Here is a 17,245-nt window from a genome sequence, read left to right as displayed (position 1 = left end):
ATATTATATTATATTATTATATTATATTATATTATATTATATTATATTATATTATATTATATTATATTATTATATTATATTAATTATATTATATTATATTATATTATATTATATTATATTATATTATATTATATTATATTATTATATTATATTATATTATATTATATTAATTATATTATATTATATTATATTATATTATATTATATTATATTATATTATATTATATTATATTATATTATATTATATTATATTATATTATATTATATTATATTATTATATTATATTAATTACATTATATTATATATATTATATTATATTAATTATATTATATATTATATTATATTATATTATATTATATTTATTTATTTATTTATTTATTTAATTGTTAATTAGACTTATATACCGCTTCAATTCTGGGAGTTGAAGTCCACAAGTCTTAAAGTTGCCAAGTTTGGGAACCACTGCCTTAATGTAACACTTCCCAAATGGGATTCTGGGAAGTGTAATCCAACCCAATAAAACATCTATCTGGTTCAGTGTAACCAACGTTCACCCATATTGGCTGCCTTTTTTTCTGTGAATTCCTGTTACAGATTCTTTTCTCTCTTTCTCCAGGCTCCACCAGGTGTATTTTGATGCTCCCACCTGTAAAGGAAGCGAACAAGACAAGGTTTTCTTGATTGGAGACTACTCTTCCTCTGCTGAATTCTTTGTCACCATTGCAGTCTTCGCCTTCCTCTATTCTCTAGCTGTGATTGTTGTCTACATCTTCATGCAGGATAAATACAGGGAGAACAACAAGGGTCCCATGATTGTGAGTACGGTTATAGGATGATAGGATTGCACAAGCCACCTTGGCACCCGTTGTCACACCTGATACTTAGCACCCTTTGAATTAACCTCAGCAGGAATAGTTGCTTCTGAAGAATGGCAAGCAGGCCTTTGGGAAACCTTCCAAATCCATTGGGAAGGATCCACCATTAAATAATAACTTTCCATTCAGGTTGTCCGTGCTCCCACCTGATTGAGTAAAGAGTGCCTTTTGAAGAGTGCCTGTTTTGTACACCAAAATATCAGAAGTTCATTAGGAACGGGAAGTTAATTATTGATAGCACAAGTCAGGGTGTCTATAATACAGTGTTTTTCAACCTTTTTTGTGCAAAGGCACACTTTTTTCATGAAAAAAATCACGAGGCACACCACCATTAGAAAATGTTAAAAAAATTTAACTCTGTGCCTATATTGACTATGTATAAAGTAATTCTCCCACGGCACACCTTACACTATGTCACGGCACACTAGTGTGCCGCGGCACAGTGGTTGAAAAACACTGCTATAATAGCAATAGCAGTTAGACTTATATACCGCTTCATAGGGCTTTCAGCCCTCTCTAAGCGTTTTACAGAGTCAGCATATCGCCCCCACAGTCTGGGTCCTCATTTCACCCACCTCGGAAGGATGGAAGGCTGAGTCAACCTTGAGCCGGTGAGATTTGAACCGCTGAACTGCAGATAACAGTCAGCTGAAGTGGCCTGCAGTACTGCACCCTAACCACTGCGCCACCTCGGTTCTTATAAAGTATGTTGAACAAAATAAATATTACATGATGGGTTCTTTATTTATTCTGAATACTGACATAGGGCTGTAGTTTAGCATACTACAGGTAGTCCTCAACTTACAACCACAATTGAGCCGAAAGTTTCTATTGCCAAGCAAGACATTTGTTAAGTGAGTTCGCCCTATTTTACGACTTTCCTTGCTACAGTTGTTAAATGAATGACTGCAGTTATTAAGTTAATCACATGATTGTTAAGTGAAACTGGCTTCCCCGTTGACTTTTCTGCTCATCAGAAAGTTGCAAAAGATTATCACATGACCAAGGGATACTGCAGCTGTCATAAATACGAATCAGTTGCCATACGGTTGAATTTTAATCACGTCACCAACAGGATGCTACAACCGTTGTAAGTATGGAAATGGCCATAAGTCACTTTTTACAGTGCCATTGTAACTTCCAACGGTTACTGTTGTAACCCAGCAGGAGCCGTTGGAGCTGCCACTAGACTCCGACAGCGAGGGGCCCTATGAGTCGGCTCTGGAGGATGTGGAGGACCCTGGACAGGGTTCCGACTCCGAGCAGGGCACAGAGAGGCTGGTTGGCCACTAGGAGGCGCCTGAGCCTCGGACCAGTGGGGAGGAGACAAGGGAGAATGAGCCAGAAGCCAGTAGTGAGTTGTTCCTGGATGCCCGGCACCGAAGAGCTAATAGGCGTCAGGAACAGTTCCGCAGTTACAGGAGGTAATTGAACTCAGCTGGTGGTCATTAGGCTCCTCTCCAGACTATAAAAGGACTACTTGTGCACACGCCCTTCTTGCAGAAGTCAATGCAGGAACTAATGTAGGAGAACATTGTTATGAGCTTGGCAGGCTGGATTGCTGCCAAGCCTTATCTGTGCTGGATTGCTGCCCAAGCTTGTCTGTGCCAATTTGCTGCCAAGGACCTGTCTGTCTGTTAATTAAATGCCGTAACTTATCTTTGGCTCGGAGTGTGCTTTGGTGTGGGACGAGGGGGGTCAGAACAGGTTACTAAACGAACTGCTGTAAATCAAGGACTGTATCTATAATTTTATTCCACTGCTGACCCATTGCAAGCACTGGTGTCAGGTGGGGACTCCTCCAAGGTTTGTGAAACCAATTTTTACTTACCACCAGGGTCTATTATTACAAAATAGTGGCTTGTCCTAGACCACCTAATGATCTTCTAGCTGAGGTGAAATTTAAATAATCAATTAGCCAGTTTAAAACCTTGGGCTTGAGTGACTGACATGGCCATTGAGTTGCTGAGCCTTCACCATCATCCTACATCCGAGGTACAGGTAGCCACTATGGCAAAGTCTTCCACCTATACTGAATTAGGGTTAGGGTGTGCTGGGAGGACATGGCAGGATCTATAGCAATAGCAATAGCAGTTAGACTTATATACCGCTTCATAGGGCTTTCAGCCCTCTCTAAGCGGTTTACAGAGTCAGCATATTGCCCCCAACAACAATCCGGGTCCTCATTTTACCCACCTCGGAAGGATGGAAGGCTGAGTCAACCCTGAGCCGGTGAGATTTGAACAGCCGAACTGCAGTCAGCTGAAGTAGCCTGCAGTGGTGCATTTAACCACTGCGCCACCTCAGCTCTCTCTTAATTCTGGATTTCAAGTGAGGCTTATGATATTCCCTGACAAGATCCCCAGAGGTTTACTGTTCTTCCCACATTGGGTAATCTTTCCTCGTTGTTTTTTTCTCTCTTCTTCTTCTTGCTGCAGGATTTCGTTGTCACGGCCGTTTTCGTGTTCATGTGGTTGGTGAGCTCTTGTGCTTGGGCCAAGGGGCTTTCAGATGTCAAGGAGGCCACTGACCCTGATAATGTGATAGAAGGCATGACTGTGTGTAAGGAACCAGAGGTCAAATGCAAGGAGGAATATGAACCCATCACTTCTGGCCTCAACACCTCTGTGGTAGGTCCTCCAGCTTACCGTCATAAGAATATGATTAGAGCAGGGGTAGTCAACCTTTTTATACCCACCGCTCACTTTTGTATCTCTGTTAGTAGTAAAATTTTCTAAACGCCCACCGGTTCCACAGTAACAGTGGTTTATAAAGTAGGGAAGTAACTTTACTTTATAAAATTTATAAAGCAGAGTTATGCGCTCTACATGGGGCAGCCCTTGAAGAGTGTTCGGAGACTTCAGCTGGTCCAGAATGCAGCCGCACGAGCGATTGTGGGTGTACCCCAGTACACCCACGTTACACCTATCCTCTGCAAGCTGCACTGGCTACCTATTGGTTTCCGGATACGCTTCAGGGTGCTAGTTATTACTTATAAAGCCCTACATGGTATTGGACCTGGGTATTTGAGAGACCGCCTTCTGCCGATTACCTCCCACAGACCCATTCGATCCCACAGATTAGACCTCCTCTGTATTCCATCTGCCAGCCAATGTCGGCTGGCGACTACTCGGAGGAGGGCCTTCTCTGTGGCTGCCCCGGCCCTTTGGAACGAGCTCCCCGTGGAGATTCGGACCCTCTCCACCCTTCAGGCTTTCCGGATGGGCGTGAAGACCTGGCTGTCCCAGCAAGCCTGGGGTTGAGTTCCCCCCCACCTACTCGAATCTGCTGTGTCTGTTGTGCTTTTAAACTGTTTGTATTGTCTGATTGTCTTTGTCTTACTTTTTGTAATTTCCCCTCCCTTGGCTTTGTTCAGCCGCCCTGAGTCCCTTCGGGGAATAGGGCGGCCTACAAATTGAATAAAATCCAAAATCCAAATCCAAATACAGCAAAATCCCTACCGCCCACCATCAAAGTTGGAACGCCCACTAGTGGGCGGTAGGCACCAGGTTGACTACCACTGGATTAGAGTGTAGATAGGATTTTCATAATAGGGTCAATTCCTGGAGGCTGAACATGCATTTTATAGTTGTGTTTCTTAGCTTTCTTTGACTATAGTTTTGCAGTGTATGTGTGTGTGTGTGTGTGTGTGTGTTTCCATTTGACTCTATTTAAGCCCTTCATGGCCTAGGACCCGGATACCTGCGAGACCGTCTTCTGCCACATACCTCCCTTAGACCAATAAGATCGCACAGGATGGGCCTTCTCCGGGTGCCGTCAGCGGGACAATGCTGGCTGGTGGCGCCTAGGAGTAGGGCCTTCTCTGTTGCCGCTCCGGCCCTATGGAATGAGCTGCCCCCAGAGATCCGGGCCCTACCTACTCTCATGGCCTTCCGCAAAGCTATTAAAACCTGGCTTTTCCGGCAGGCCTGGGGCCGTTGACCCCTTGACTGAGGTCCAGCCCCCCTCTGATTGGGTCTATGTTGTGCTTCTTCTTAACTTTGTTGTGTCCTATCGTTTTTAAATTCTTTTTTAAGATTTTCATTTCTGTAAGCCGCCCGGAGTCCTTCGGGATTGGGCGGCCTAGAAATTCAAGAAATGAAATGAAATGAAATATTTACTATATTTTCAAAGAGTTCATTTGTACTTCTGGCTTCCAGCTAATGAACTCTGTACCAGGATAGAAATTCAATAAATGAAATGAAATGAAATATTTACTATATTTTCAAAGAGTTCGTTTGTACTTCTGGCTTCCAGCTAATGAACTCTGTATCAGGATAAGTTTGTTGTTTACATGGATGTCCTGATGTTTTGTGCATCTTTATCTGTTTCTTTGTGAAAATGCCTCTGTGTCTGAACTTGGGGTGATGTCTCTACTTTATAAGTGTCTTATAATGAGCCAGTTTCAAGGAAACAACCTTAATTGTTGTGTTACACAAGTGTCATATTACCATTTGCTGATCCAAATCAGATCTACTTGTTATCAAATAAACCCCACGATTCCGTTTTCTGGTCTGACTCATAGCGAGGCATAATCCTTTTTTTCCCCCGGAATGCTACTACGAGATAAATTTTTATCGTGCAAGCCATCCTGCCTCTTTCTTGGAATTTTGTGAGAGACTCCAGGCGAGGTTATCTCCTGTTTATAGCCCTCTTGTATTTTCTCATCACTTCTTCTATCCTTCTTCGTGTGCACACATGCACACAGCCATGAAGAAGAAGAAAAAAAACACTCGTTCCACATGACAGAATAAGCTGTTCTTCTGTTGAACTACTCCTGAAGCTGACTTTTAGAATTCCAGTTTGGCTTTGCCCATATGGCTGCCTTATCCTGAGAGTAAAACTGCTGCATTCTGTTTGCATATCTGTTCATGACTAAGTACTAATGACTAAGCAGAATTGCACAGCTCAAATATATATATTTTTTTAAAGTGCTGTTACAACCAGATAACCAGACAATGTCGGCTGGCGGCTCCCCAGGGGAGGGCCTTCTCTGTAGCCGCTCCAACCCTATGGAATGAACTACCCCCAGAGATCCGGACCCTACCCACTCTCGTGGCCTTCCGAAAGGCTGTTAAAACCGGGCTATTCCGGCAGGCCTGGGGCTGTTGACCTCATGACTGAGGTCCAGCCCCGACCAGATTGAGTGCGGTTTTTAATTTGTTTTTTTTCTCTGTTTTTTTAATTCTTTATTATTATTTTTTAAATGTATTTTCTGTAAGCCTCCTGGAGTCCTTCGGGATTGGGCGGCCTATACATTGATTAAATACTAATACTAATAACTTTTGAGGTCCTGGGAAGCTCCTCAATGGTTTTCGGGTGAGATTAATGGAGATTAGTTTAAAATTTGTAATTTTATAAAACATTTAAATTGACATCTTTTACAAAAAGTGCTTAATTGTTACACAATATTACATAGAAACTATAAGGCAATGTAAGCATTGCATAAACCTTACCCATATGGTAAGAAAAAAAAATGAAAAAGACCTGATACTAATTTAGGGGGTGGGTGGGGGAGAAAAATCAAAGGAGAAAAGAGCAGAGAAAACAAACAAAAAACACAATTAAGCAAAATTAAAAACTCCACCCTCTACAAACCTAAATGCAATTTACTTCTAAATATATAGATAATATACCATTTAAAGGGGGGAAAAGGAAAATGACCATTGGCTTACCTGAATGGTCGTTCTGTAGGTGCTGAGGGAGTGTCCAAGCATGGGTTAACTTCAGCTTGCTGCCCAAGGACTGAGTTCAAATTTTGTGTAGCCACGCCTCCTGCTCCCAACAGAGACTCAGTTTTAAAAACGAAGGTATCCGATCCAAAGGTTGCTGTATGGAAACGTCCGTGTAATATAGGTTCTAAGTCCTGCACCCTCACGAGAAACCCCAGTACGGGGTTGGACACTCCAGCAGCGCCTAGAGAACGACCATTCAGGTAAGCCAACGGTCATTCTCCTGGTTCCACTACAAAACCGCGTTCGACTAAACCACGCTCGACGAAACCGCGTAGCTGACGTCATCACAGGGCGACAACAGCGCAGAGACAGAAGCACGCTGTAAATGCTAAACCTAAAATTAACCCCTAAACCTAAACCTAACCCCCCTAAACCTAATCCTAAACCTAATCCTAAACCTAACCCTAAACCTAACCCTTAACCTAACCCTAACCCTAACCCTTAACCTAACCCTAAACCTAACCCTTACCTTAAGTTGAATCGGCTTGCTTTCAAAGCGCTATTTAAAGCGCCCTTCTTTCTCCATGCTCGCTGTTGTTGCCCTGTTGATGACGTCAGCGACGCAGTTTAATCAGGCGTGCTTTAGTCGAGCGCGGTTTTGTCATGCCACGCATTCTCCTAGGCGCTGCTTGGAGTGTCCAAGCATGGGACATACCCAAGCTATGTGGTCCCAGGGTGGGAAGAAGTAATGTCCTGGTTAGCAGGGGTCATAAGGGCCCGCTGTAAGACCCTCCTTCCAAATGAAGCCTCAACCGAGGCAAAGGAGTCCAGTCTGTAATTTCGAATGAATGGAGACAGCGAGGACCAAGAAGCCACCTGACAGATCTCAATAGGTGCTTGAGTGGCCCAAGCGGCCGTCGTCGTAGCGCTCCCCGTGGAGTGTGCTGTTATACGAGGAGGAACAGGCCTGGCTTGTTGTTCGTAGATCAGCTTGATGCATGCGCGCAGCCAACGACCTGTGGTGGAAGATGACACTTTCCTGCCCATTGAAGTTAAATGAAATGAAGAACGATTCCGACTTGCGAAAACAGGCTGTCCTCTTTTTGTACACCTGCACAATGCGACGCACATCCAGTTTGTGCCAGACATGCTCCCTGGGATGGCTGGGGTGCGTGCAAAAAATCAGGGAGGATCACCTCCTGCGTTCTGTGGAATAAGCTGTTAAATTTTTGGGATAATAAAGGACAAGTCATGATAATTTTCAATATGATACATGGTTCCCCACAGTCATTCTTCCTCAGGATAAAATATCCAGCATCCACTTTCTTCTGTCTACTGTAGTATAGGTTTCTGTTGCCTGGATAGTTCACATTGTTCATCCTACTTTGTGGGAATCTTTCTGAAAATATAGAATCCGAAACTGCACCTAGCACTTGAGGTACCGTAGATCCAGTGGTGGGTTTCAAAATTTTTTCGAACCTACTCTGTGGGTACGGCCTCCTTTGTGGGAGTGGCTTGCCAGCCATGTGACTTGGTGGGAGTGGCTTGCTGGCCATGTGCTTTCTTTCTCTCCCTCCCTCTCTCTCTCTCTCCCTCTCTCTCTCTCTTTCCTTCCTTTTGTCTCTCTGTCCCTTTTTCTTTTCATCTCTCTCTCACTTTTTCTTTCCTTTTTTCTTTTTTATTTCTTTCTTTCTTCCTTTCTTTCTCTTTCTCTTTCTCTCTCTGTATGAGTCTGTCTGTCTGTCTGTCTGTCTGTGTGTTTCAGTGGTGGGTTTCAAAAATTGGTGGAACCTCTTCTAACCGGTTCGGTAGATTTGACGAACCGGTTCTACCGAACTGGTGCGAACTGGTAGGAACCCACCTCTGCGTAGATCTGAGTCTGACCAATGAAGAATGAAGCCATTATTCCTCGGGGGTATTATATGCTTGCTAGACCAGTGTAGTTGCTGAGCTATTCTTCTTGAATGCTCCATGCAGTGTTTTTAACAGGTAAGGCTGTACATCCCCAGTCTCTGCCATCAATTTATCTTCAATTTATCTTCATGTTGTCTGTAGGTTTTTGGCTTCCTGAACTTGGTGCTTTGGATTGGAAACCTATGGTTCGTCTTTAAAGAGACTGGATGGAGTGCCCCCTTCATGAAGTACCCACCAGCCCAGGAGAAGCAGCCAGCACCTGAAACCTATGGAGATACCTACAACCAAGCTCCGGGATATGGACAACAGGACACATATGGGCAACAGCAGAGTGGCTACCAGCCTGAATACAGCCAACAAGGCTATGTTCAGCAGGGAGAATTCGGCCAGCAAGGTGGCTATGTTCAAGGCGGGCCCACTTCCTTTGCAAACCAGATGTAGGCGGGTGAGTCCTGGAAACATGTGGGGAAAAGGAATCATGTAGTTGTTGCATATATTGTGCCGATCCCTCCAATGTTATACGTGATAAGATTTTTGCATGATAGGTTACGGTTGTGCTAGCCCTATGGAGAAGCAAGGACTGATCTGACGCTCTGCAACCTGACTCCTTTGATCAAAGGAAATCTTATTTGGCTTCCTTCTCTCGTGTTAAAAATTTATAAGATTTCCACAGATATTGACAATTGCCCAAGGACAGGCTTTTATCCAAAGTTCTCAGAAGATTGAATTCCACATATGCTACCACACTCTATATTTTTTGTCCTTTGGGAAGACTATAGAAATTCATATAAATGTATGCAAATACATGATTATTTTTTTTAAATTGAGCCTTGCCAGAATTATACTGGCAGATAAATTCTTTCCTAGCCAATGTTACTCATAAATGTTACCCAGTTCAGTAAATATAAGGATAGCAGTAGTTGAGTCCCAATTACTATATCTAACCAGAATATATGGTTTCTTTATTTAAGGTTTGTTTCAGCCCTAGTTACCCCTGTTTTGTGACATGCCTGCCTAACAGGGTCAAATCCTCACGTCCAGTACCATCACGGAGGACTACCAAAAGAAAATCCCCAGAAATTTCTAAGCTCAAACAATTCTCAGAGGAAAAATAACCATAAAAACCGGTTTAAAACCAATCGTGTTTGAAGTATAGAGTCTATTTATATGTGGCATTGTTCAGTACGGTTTTGTTATAGAGATGTGATAAGCTATATATGTGCTCTGTAGCAGCAAAGACCATTCACTGTTTATCTGAGCTTGTCTGCATGCCATGCCATGTATCCTACAAATAAATATGTAAGTTCTGTAGAAATATGTATCTACCAAGTGGAAATGGTGGCTCGCATAGTGATATCCGTAAGCTACAATTGATGTGAAGCAAGTAGTAACATCTGTACAGGTATGCAATAACAGGAAAATCTTCTATTATTCATTGTGATGTGCTAAGTCTTCCTAACTGCCTTAGAATTAGCATTTGAGCACTTCCAAGTGATTGTATACAGACCGATGGGTGAGGTTCAACACGTCTTATACATTGTAAGCATCGTATTAAAAGGAGTCCAGCATCAGGTAAACACAGGTGACAGAGTCCAGTCCCAATCAAAGAACACAAGGAACATCTCTGTAGGATTCATTTATTTGGTTTGGATTTTGGCTTGGATGAATTGGCATACAAGCAATTTCTTTTCTTTTTTTAAAAAAAGAGAGAAATAAAGGAAAGCGGGAGATTTGTAGGAGCCATGGTAACGCAGTGCTATTGCTATTGCTATTTTCTTTACGTCTGAGAGGCATAAAGGCGTAAAGGAGCCAATAGCTGGGGTTCCACCACAAATGCGTGAACGACAAAAGCGCGCCTGACTAAACTGCGTTGACAAAACCGCGCCGACAAAACCGCGCCGACGAATGAGCGCTGAAGCGCGCTGACAACAGCGCGCCGACAGAAGCGCACTGTAACCCTAACCCTAAACCTAACCCTAACCCTAACCCTAAACCTTACCTTAACTTAAATCGCGCTTCTGTCGGCACGCTTTTGTCGGCGCGCTGTTGTTGGCGCGCTTTTGACATCGCGGTTTTAGCGCCGCAGTTTTATCGGCACGCTTTTGACGTTTGCGCATTTGTCGGGTCACGATAGCTGGATGTGATCCTAGATAATGAGTCTGAAAGGATGGGTATGCTAACAAGATTCGTTATCTCTTTGATAAAGTACAAAAGGGGCTCCACTGAGACAAAGGAAACCAGTCTAAGATTCAGTATTATGCAGCATGGTTCTGCATAGTGGTTAGTAGTGTCTATGGGAAGGAGCAAAACCTACAAAATGGCAGCTGTGGTATTGTGAACAAAGCTCTTCCCATTGTATTTGCATTAATATAGCACCTCTGTACAAAAGGTGTGTGTGGGGGGGTTTCGATTATAACTCATTACCTATCATCATTTTGATACATATACATGTACACCGTGACTGAGGTTGTAACTTCAGGAGAGTTATTATGTCCGTGCAGAACAGTTTAAATAGTTCATGCAGCATTTTCAGCTGTATTATCCGTCTGCCTACCATTTTGTCCCATTTTAGCTTTTGCAGATTTTGGGCTTGTTACAACACTAAAATTGATCGATGCCCAGAGATTAAGCCCTTAGATTGTCCCTACGCTAAAAGGAAATTAGTGTGGCTGTGCTCCCTCAACATAACTAACTGAACCATAAACCATGGGTTATAAGATGCAGTAGCTAATCTAAAATTAAACAAGGTGTTGCATGAATCAAATCAACTGTTAAGCTGTTGTTTATTTGGTTTAGCATGTTACATGAACCCAGCCTTTGTGATATGTTAATTACGCTTAGTAATCATAGTCCAACTGTTTAATTAGTTTTCAGCAGCAGTCATGTTCCATTGCATATTTAATGCTACCCAGAGATAACTGAAAAGGTGTTAGCTAACCTGGTCACTAACCCATAGGTGTTTAGCTTTAGCCTTAAATTCAGTCTTACAAAGATTAAACTACCTCCACTCCATAGTTGGTCAGATTCAATTTTCAGTCTTCACACAGCCACACGAGGTGTGAAAAATGAAGAGAAAAGATGAGAAATCAATCAAAGAAATGAAAAAAACCTCTCCAATCATTTTATCATGCTTTATTATTTTTTTCCATATTTGTTGTCTGAAATAAGGGGGGAATAACAGCTTCTTGGACACAGTAATGAGTCCACTGGTTGGGAGAAGAGAGATTGTGTTGCTAGTGGTGGGAGGACAGCCATTGGGAATAAAATGCTATCAAAAAGTTGTGGAAAAGAAGTGAGTAAGATTAATGTCTGGGTTCTGAGATCTGCATACAGGAAATTTGCTAGTTTGCTTACTAGATACATTAACCCAAATATTTCATGTTCCTCTTGAACCCCTTCATTTTGCAGTACCCACTCTTACCAAATGTAGCTAAACTCTTTTTTCTTTCCAAGGGAAAAACATTTACGCTCTCTTCCACTCATGGAAAGAAGAAACCACTTCTCTGTATCGATCTTCTAAGCAGTGATAAGCAATTTATGGCACTCTAAATGTTACTCAAACATAACTCCCAATATCCCTAGAAAGTATAGCCAGAGTAAGGACACTGGGACTAGTGTTTACGATCATGTGGATGGCAACCGATTGCCTATCTCTGATAAAATCACATATTTTTATAATAGGTGTAAGTATATAAACAGAAAAAAGTTCACACTATATAATTATACAAAACTGTATCACGCTTCTGTAAAAGCCAGTAAAATTTAAATTATACTGTGTGCAATTCAGACCAACTGAATACCAACTTCTTCACAGCCCAAGCTATATCAGGGCCAGGATGTTAGAGTTCCACCAATTAAAACCTGATTAAGTTACTCACGCTGCCTCTGGTTTGTATTGTCCTGCTAACAAATTCCCAGAGGAATTGTAGTTAACAAACCATCTAATTTCTTTTTGCTGCATGCCTAACTTTGCGCAGCAAGCAACAGTTTATGGAAAGGAAAGGAAATTGTTATCATTGCGTGTGGGAATTTGTACATTCCCTTTCCAGTGATGTTATCCCATTGGGTGTTTCCTCCATGCCAGGTTGGCACTTATTCACTTTGTGTGTGTATATTTTAAAGAGAAACTCTAATCAAAAGCTTTCTGTCTCATTTCTAATTTGGTCCTGAGAATCAAAAGGGTAAGCACATGTAATTTACAATAACAAAAGAAACATTGGTAGCGTATCAAGCTTCTTTAACAATGAAAACCGAATTGCATTAAGCTTCCTGCTCTCCCATTGGTAATTTTAAGACTATTGGGAAGAAAACCTAGTTTATCTTCTCGATTCTCAAGAAAGTTGCCCTCTTGGCAGACTTCCACCTCAGGCAGCAGATTTCAGCAACCAAATACAGACAGGAAATTCTCTCTTTAATGCGAAACTATTGTTATTTTAGTCCAAAGATGAAAAGAGGGGATTGAAGATTTTCTGCTTTATATGGTAAATCTGAGTTGGCTAGTTTCAGAGTGCTTAATGGGTTTGAAAAACGAAACACAGTAGGCTGCAAACTGCTTCCTAACCAGGCCTAGCTTGGACTTAAATGGAAGTCACCTGGTGAAATTTTACTTATTTATTCCTTCATCCCATTTTTTTTTATAAATTTTATTTCTCATATATACATTCACAATTATATAATCTCATAACTGTTGTTAATAATATGTATTTATAACAATTTTTCTCCCCTACAATCAACAATATAATTGAGATTGCTTTCTTACCATCCCATACACCCATCTTATTTTACAACAATCCTACTTCTTCTTCCTTCCTTCCCTCCTTCCTTCCCTCCTTTCTTCTCTCCTTCTCTCCTTCCTTCCCTCCTTCCTTCCTTCCCTCCTTCCTTCCCTCCTTTCTTCTCTCCTTCTTTCCTTCCCTCCTTCCTTTCCCTCCTTTCTTCTCTCCTTCTCTCCTTCCTTCCCTCCTTCCTTCCCTCCTTTCTTCTCTCCTTCCTTCCTCCTCTCCTTTCCCTTCTCTCCTTCCCCTTCCTCTCCTCTGCTCTTCCCCTCTTCTTCCCTTTCCTCCCCTCTCTCCTACTCTTGCATTCCCTCCAATTCTTCCTCTGCTTTTCCCTCTCTCCTTTTCCTCTCCTTTCTCCCCTCCTTCCTATCTTTCCTTCTACTCCTCCCTCCACCCCCTCTTTCCGTTGTTGTGTTTACATATTTTCCTCTTCAGGGGGTAACCTGATTCTTTTTTTTTTCCTAATTGAAGGTTATAAAAAAGGCAAGATTTACAAAATACCAATATCCTTCATCCCATTTATATACCACCCATCTCACCTATGTGAAATGGTAATTACCTTGTACCTAGTTAATGCTTCCTGTAGATTTCAATTAAGGCCAAACTTCCTCACTCGTCATCCACAAAATCTATCCTTGTCATGGTGTAGAAAAGAACAGCTGTCATCTCCTTTGTCCAAAGTTGTCTTGGGGTGGCTCTCTCCACATTCTTTGGAACAGGTTTCAGAGTGACTCAGGATTGTCAACTCTGAAAATCTCGGGTACTGTATATATTTGTGTCCTGCGACAGGCACTTTGGCACAGGCATTATCACAAAAGCCGTGTTATCCTGACTTTTCACAGCCCAATCCAGCCAACCATTCGAAGGAGCTTCTGCTGGGAAAATCCCATTATAACCAGAGGTTTCAGAGTTGACAATCCCAAGTCACTCTGAAACCTTTTCAAAAGCATTTATATGAAAGAGGAGGAGGAACAGTGTAATCAAAACTTGCAAGATTTTGTAATTACAGCCAGAGGTGGGTTCCTACCAGTTCGCACCTATTCGGTGGAACAGGTTCGTCAAATCTACCGAACCGGTTAGAAGAGGACCCGGAAAGCAGGCCACACCTACAGAAGAGGTTCCAAAATTTTTTTGAAACCCGCCACTGCTACACACACACACTCACACACAAACACACACAGACAGACTGACTGACAGAGAGAGAGAGAGAGAAAGAGAAAGGAAGGAAGAAATAAATAAATAAATAAATAAAAGAAAAAGAGTGAGAGATGAAAGAAAAAAAGAAAAAAGGGACAGAGACGAGAGAGAGAGAGAGAGAGAGAGAGGGAGAGGGAGAGAGAACACATGGCCGGCAAGCCACTCCCACCAGGTCACATGGTCAGCAAGCCACTCCCACAAAGGAGGCCACACCCACAGAGTACGTTCCAAAAAAATTTGAAACCCACCACTGATTACAGCCCACCTGCATAAAAGTTCTGGTCTATTTGGTAGAATTGGCTTTCTCTTCCGGTCTGCTCTGTGGGGGCTGACGCTTAGGAAGTGCCAGGCTGGCCTCACGGCAGAAGCCCATAGTCTCCTTGAGCCAAGACAACTGCCAGAACTGGGGATGGCGGATAACATTTCGCAGCCTGCCACCGTTGTACTAGAGCAGTGTTTCTCAACCTTGGCAACTTGAAGACGTCTGGACTTCAACTCCCAGAATTCCCCAGCCAGCGAATGCTGGCTGGGGAATTCTGGGAGTTGAAGTCCAGACGTCTTCAAGTTGCCAAGGTTGAGAAACACTGTACTAGAGAGTGGTGCCTCTTTCTATTGATTTCTGCTAAGATGTCTGTCTGTGTCCTTTTCTGCTATGTCAGGATATCCATCGATTTCAGGATGATGTCACTCATTCTGTCTTCATTCGGTTTCTTTCTTTTTTTCTCCCTTTTCTCTCCACAGGTTTCCACCCCCAAATAGAAGGCGTTGTGAGAAGGAAGCAGCCATCCCATCCTGGCTCCCCATGTCCCTTGTGCAGGGGAAGGGAGGGCTGGTGGGTGCTCGTACTGGGAGGTGGCTGGTGGAGTCCTCCCACCCCCCCCAGGATGAATGTAGATGTTTGTGCTGTTTATATATACATATATATTATATATATATGAGAAACTATAACTAGAGGTAGACCGCTCCCTCTCCCATTGCCCCAATGCCTCATGCATAACACACTTCTCCACATCATTGTAATCCCCAGGACCGTTTCTTGACCTTCGGCCTCTCCGGGCCTATCTCCTACACTCTCCAGCCAAAATGGGTTGTCAGATATCTTCCTGAAGTTCCCTTTTTCTCTCACCGTTCACTTTGAACCCCATCCTATGCTTTCTGCAGAGTGGAAGGCATTCCAGGACTTCAGTCTTGACATTGTCCCCCTCCTCTGACGCCAAGTTTTCCTCACTCTCTCTCTCCTCTGAATGCCTCTAAAATGGGCCGGAAAGCTGAGCCGGAAAAGGGGATGAGGTGGAGGGCAATTGGGTTGTTCTTTTGAGTGTGCAAATGCCAGGCAGGTTTGGGGTTTTAAGAGGTTTGGGGGGGTTCAATCCTCTAGCAGCACTTTAAAGTTTTGTTTTGTTTTTAAACATACCCTCCATTCCTGACTTCGCCCCATTGAATCTAGGGGGGTAGGATAGAGGGCAAATGTATTTGGGGGAAATGATCCCCTGCTTTTCTTTCCAGGTGGGTCCAGGTAGCTATAATGGGCTGTGGGAATAATCTTGAGGATGAGCCGCAAACCAAGGCAGCAGCCAGATAAGAGGAATCTGAATCCAAAGCAGGAATGGAATTTGAGGAAGCGTCTCGGACTTTATCCTCCCTAGTTCTCTTCAGGATAAAAGGCACCGCGGAGCGGAGGAGTGAAGGCACATTCACAGTTGCAAGGCTGATCTTAGCTCTTTGACTTAAATATCAAAGCCATGAAGACTAAAGCTACTTTTATTCTAGGGTTACAGTAATAGAACCTTGCAACTCTGAATGTACTTTCTCCCGGTTCACCGACAAAAGGGCGAACAACAAAACCACGCCTGACTAAACCGCGTCCGTGACGTCATCAACAGGGCGACAACAGCGTGGAGACAGAAGTGAGCTGTAAAAGTAACCCTAAACCTAAACTTAACCCCAACCCTAAACCTAACCCTAAACCTAACCCTAACCCTAACCCTTAACCTAACCCTAAACCTAACCCTAAACCTAACCCTAAACCTAACCCTTAACCTAACCCTTAACCTAACCCTTAACCTAACCCTAACCCTAAACCTAACCCTAAACCTAACCCTAAACCTAATCCTAAACCTAACCCTTAACCTAACCCTAAACCTAACCCTAAACCTAACCCTAAACCTAATCCTAAACCTAACCCTTAACCTAACCCTAAACCTAACCCTAACCCTTAACCTAACCCTTAACCTAACCCTTAACCTAACCCTAAACCTAACCCTTAACCTAACCCTAACCCTAACCCTTAACCTAACCCTAAACCTAATCCTAAACCTAACCCTAAACCTAATCCTAACCCTAAACCTAACCCTAAACCTAACCCTAAACCTAATCCTAAACCTAACCCTTAACCTAACCCTAAACCTAACCCTTAAGCTAACCCTTAACCTAACCCTAAACCTAACCCTTAACCTAACCCTAACCTTAACCTAACCCTAAACCTAATCCTAAACCTAACCCTAAACCTAATCCTAATCCTAAACCTAACCCTAAACCTAACCCTAAACCTAACCCTAAACCTAACCCTTAACCTAACCCTAAACCAAACCCTTACCTTAAGTTAAATCGGCTTTCTTTCGATGCGCTATTGTAAAGCGCCCTTCTTTCTCCGCGCTGTCTGTTGTCGCCGCGTTGATGACGTCAGCAATGCAGTTTAGTCGGGCGCGGTTTTGTCTTTCACCCTTTTGTCGGATCACGCTTTCTCCCCACCCCCCTGCTTTATTCTTTATTAACCAGGGAGGGTACAGTCTGAGATGCTTTCCCAA

General features: G+C 42.8%; 1 protein-coding gene across 1 annotated transcript in view; it reads left to right on the top strand.

Annotated features, from left to right (window-relative positions):
• The window catches only part of SYP (synaptophysin), a 35,032-nt gene extending 18,862 nt beyond the window's left edge, over positions 1-16,170 (top strand). The window contains exons 4-7 of the mRNA XM_087710918.1: positions 616-814; positions 3,313-3,504; positions 8,605-8,908; positions 15,180-16,170. Coding sequence (XP_087567044.1) covers positions 616-814; positions 3,313-3,504; positions 8,605-8,904 — 691 coding nt within the window. The 3' untranslated portion in view covers positions 8,905-8,908; positions 15,180-16,170. The remainder of the gene's footprint in view (positions 1-615; positions 815-3,312; positions 3,505-8,604; positions 8,909-15,179) is intronic.
• Positions 16,171-17,245: the final 1,075 nt, after the last annotated feature.

Source organism: Thamnophis sirtalis, unplaced genomic scaffold (assembly GCF_051295495.1).
Source record: "Thamnophis sirtalis isolate CommonGarterSnake01/CBP01778 unplaced genomic scaffold, rThaSir2_p1.2 scaffold_3, whole genome shotgun sequence".
NCBI lineage: Eukaryota > Metazoa > Chordata > Lepidosauria > Squamata > Natricidae > Thamnophis > Thamnophis sirtalis.
This window is presented reverse-complemented; position numbering and strand designations above follow the sequence as displayed.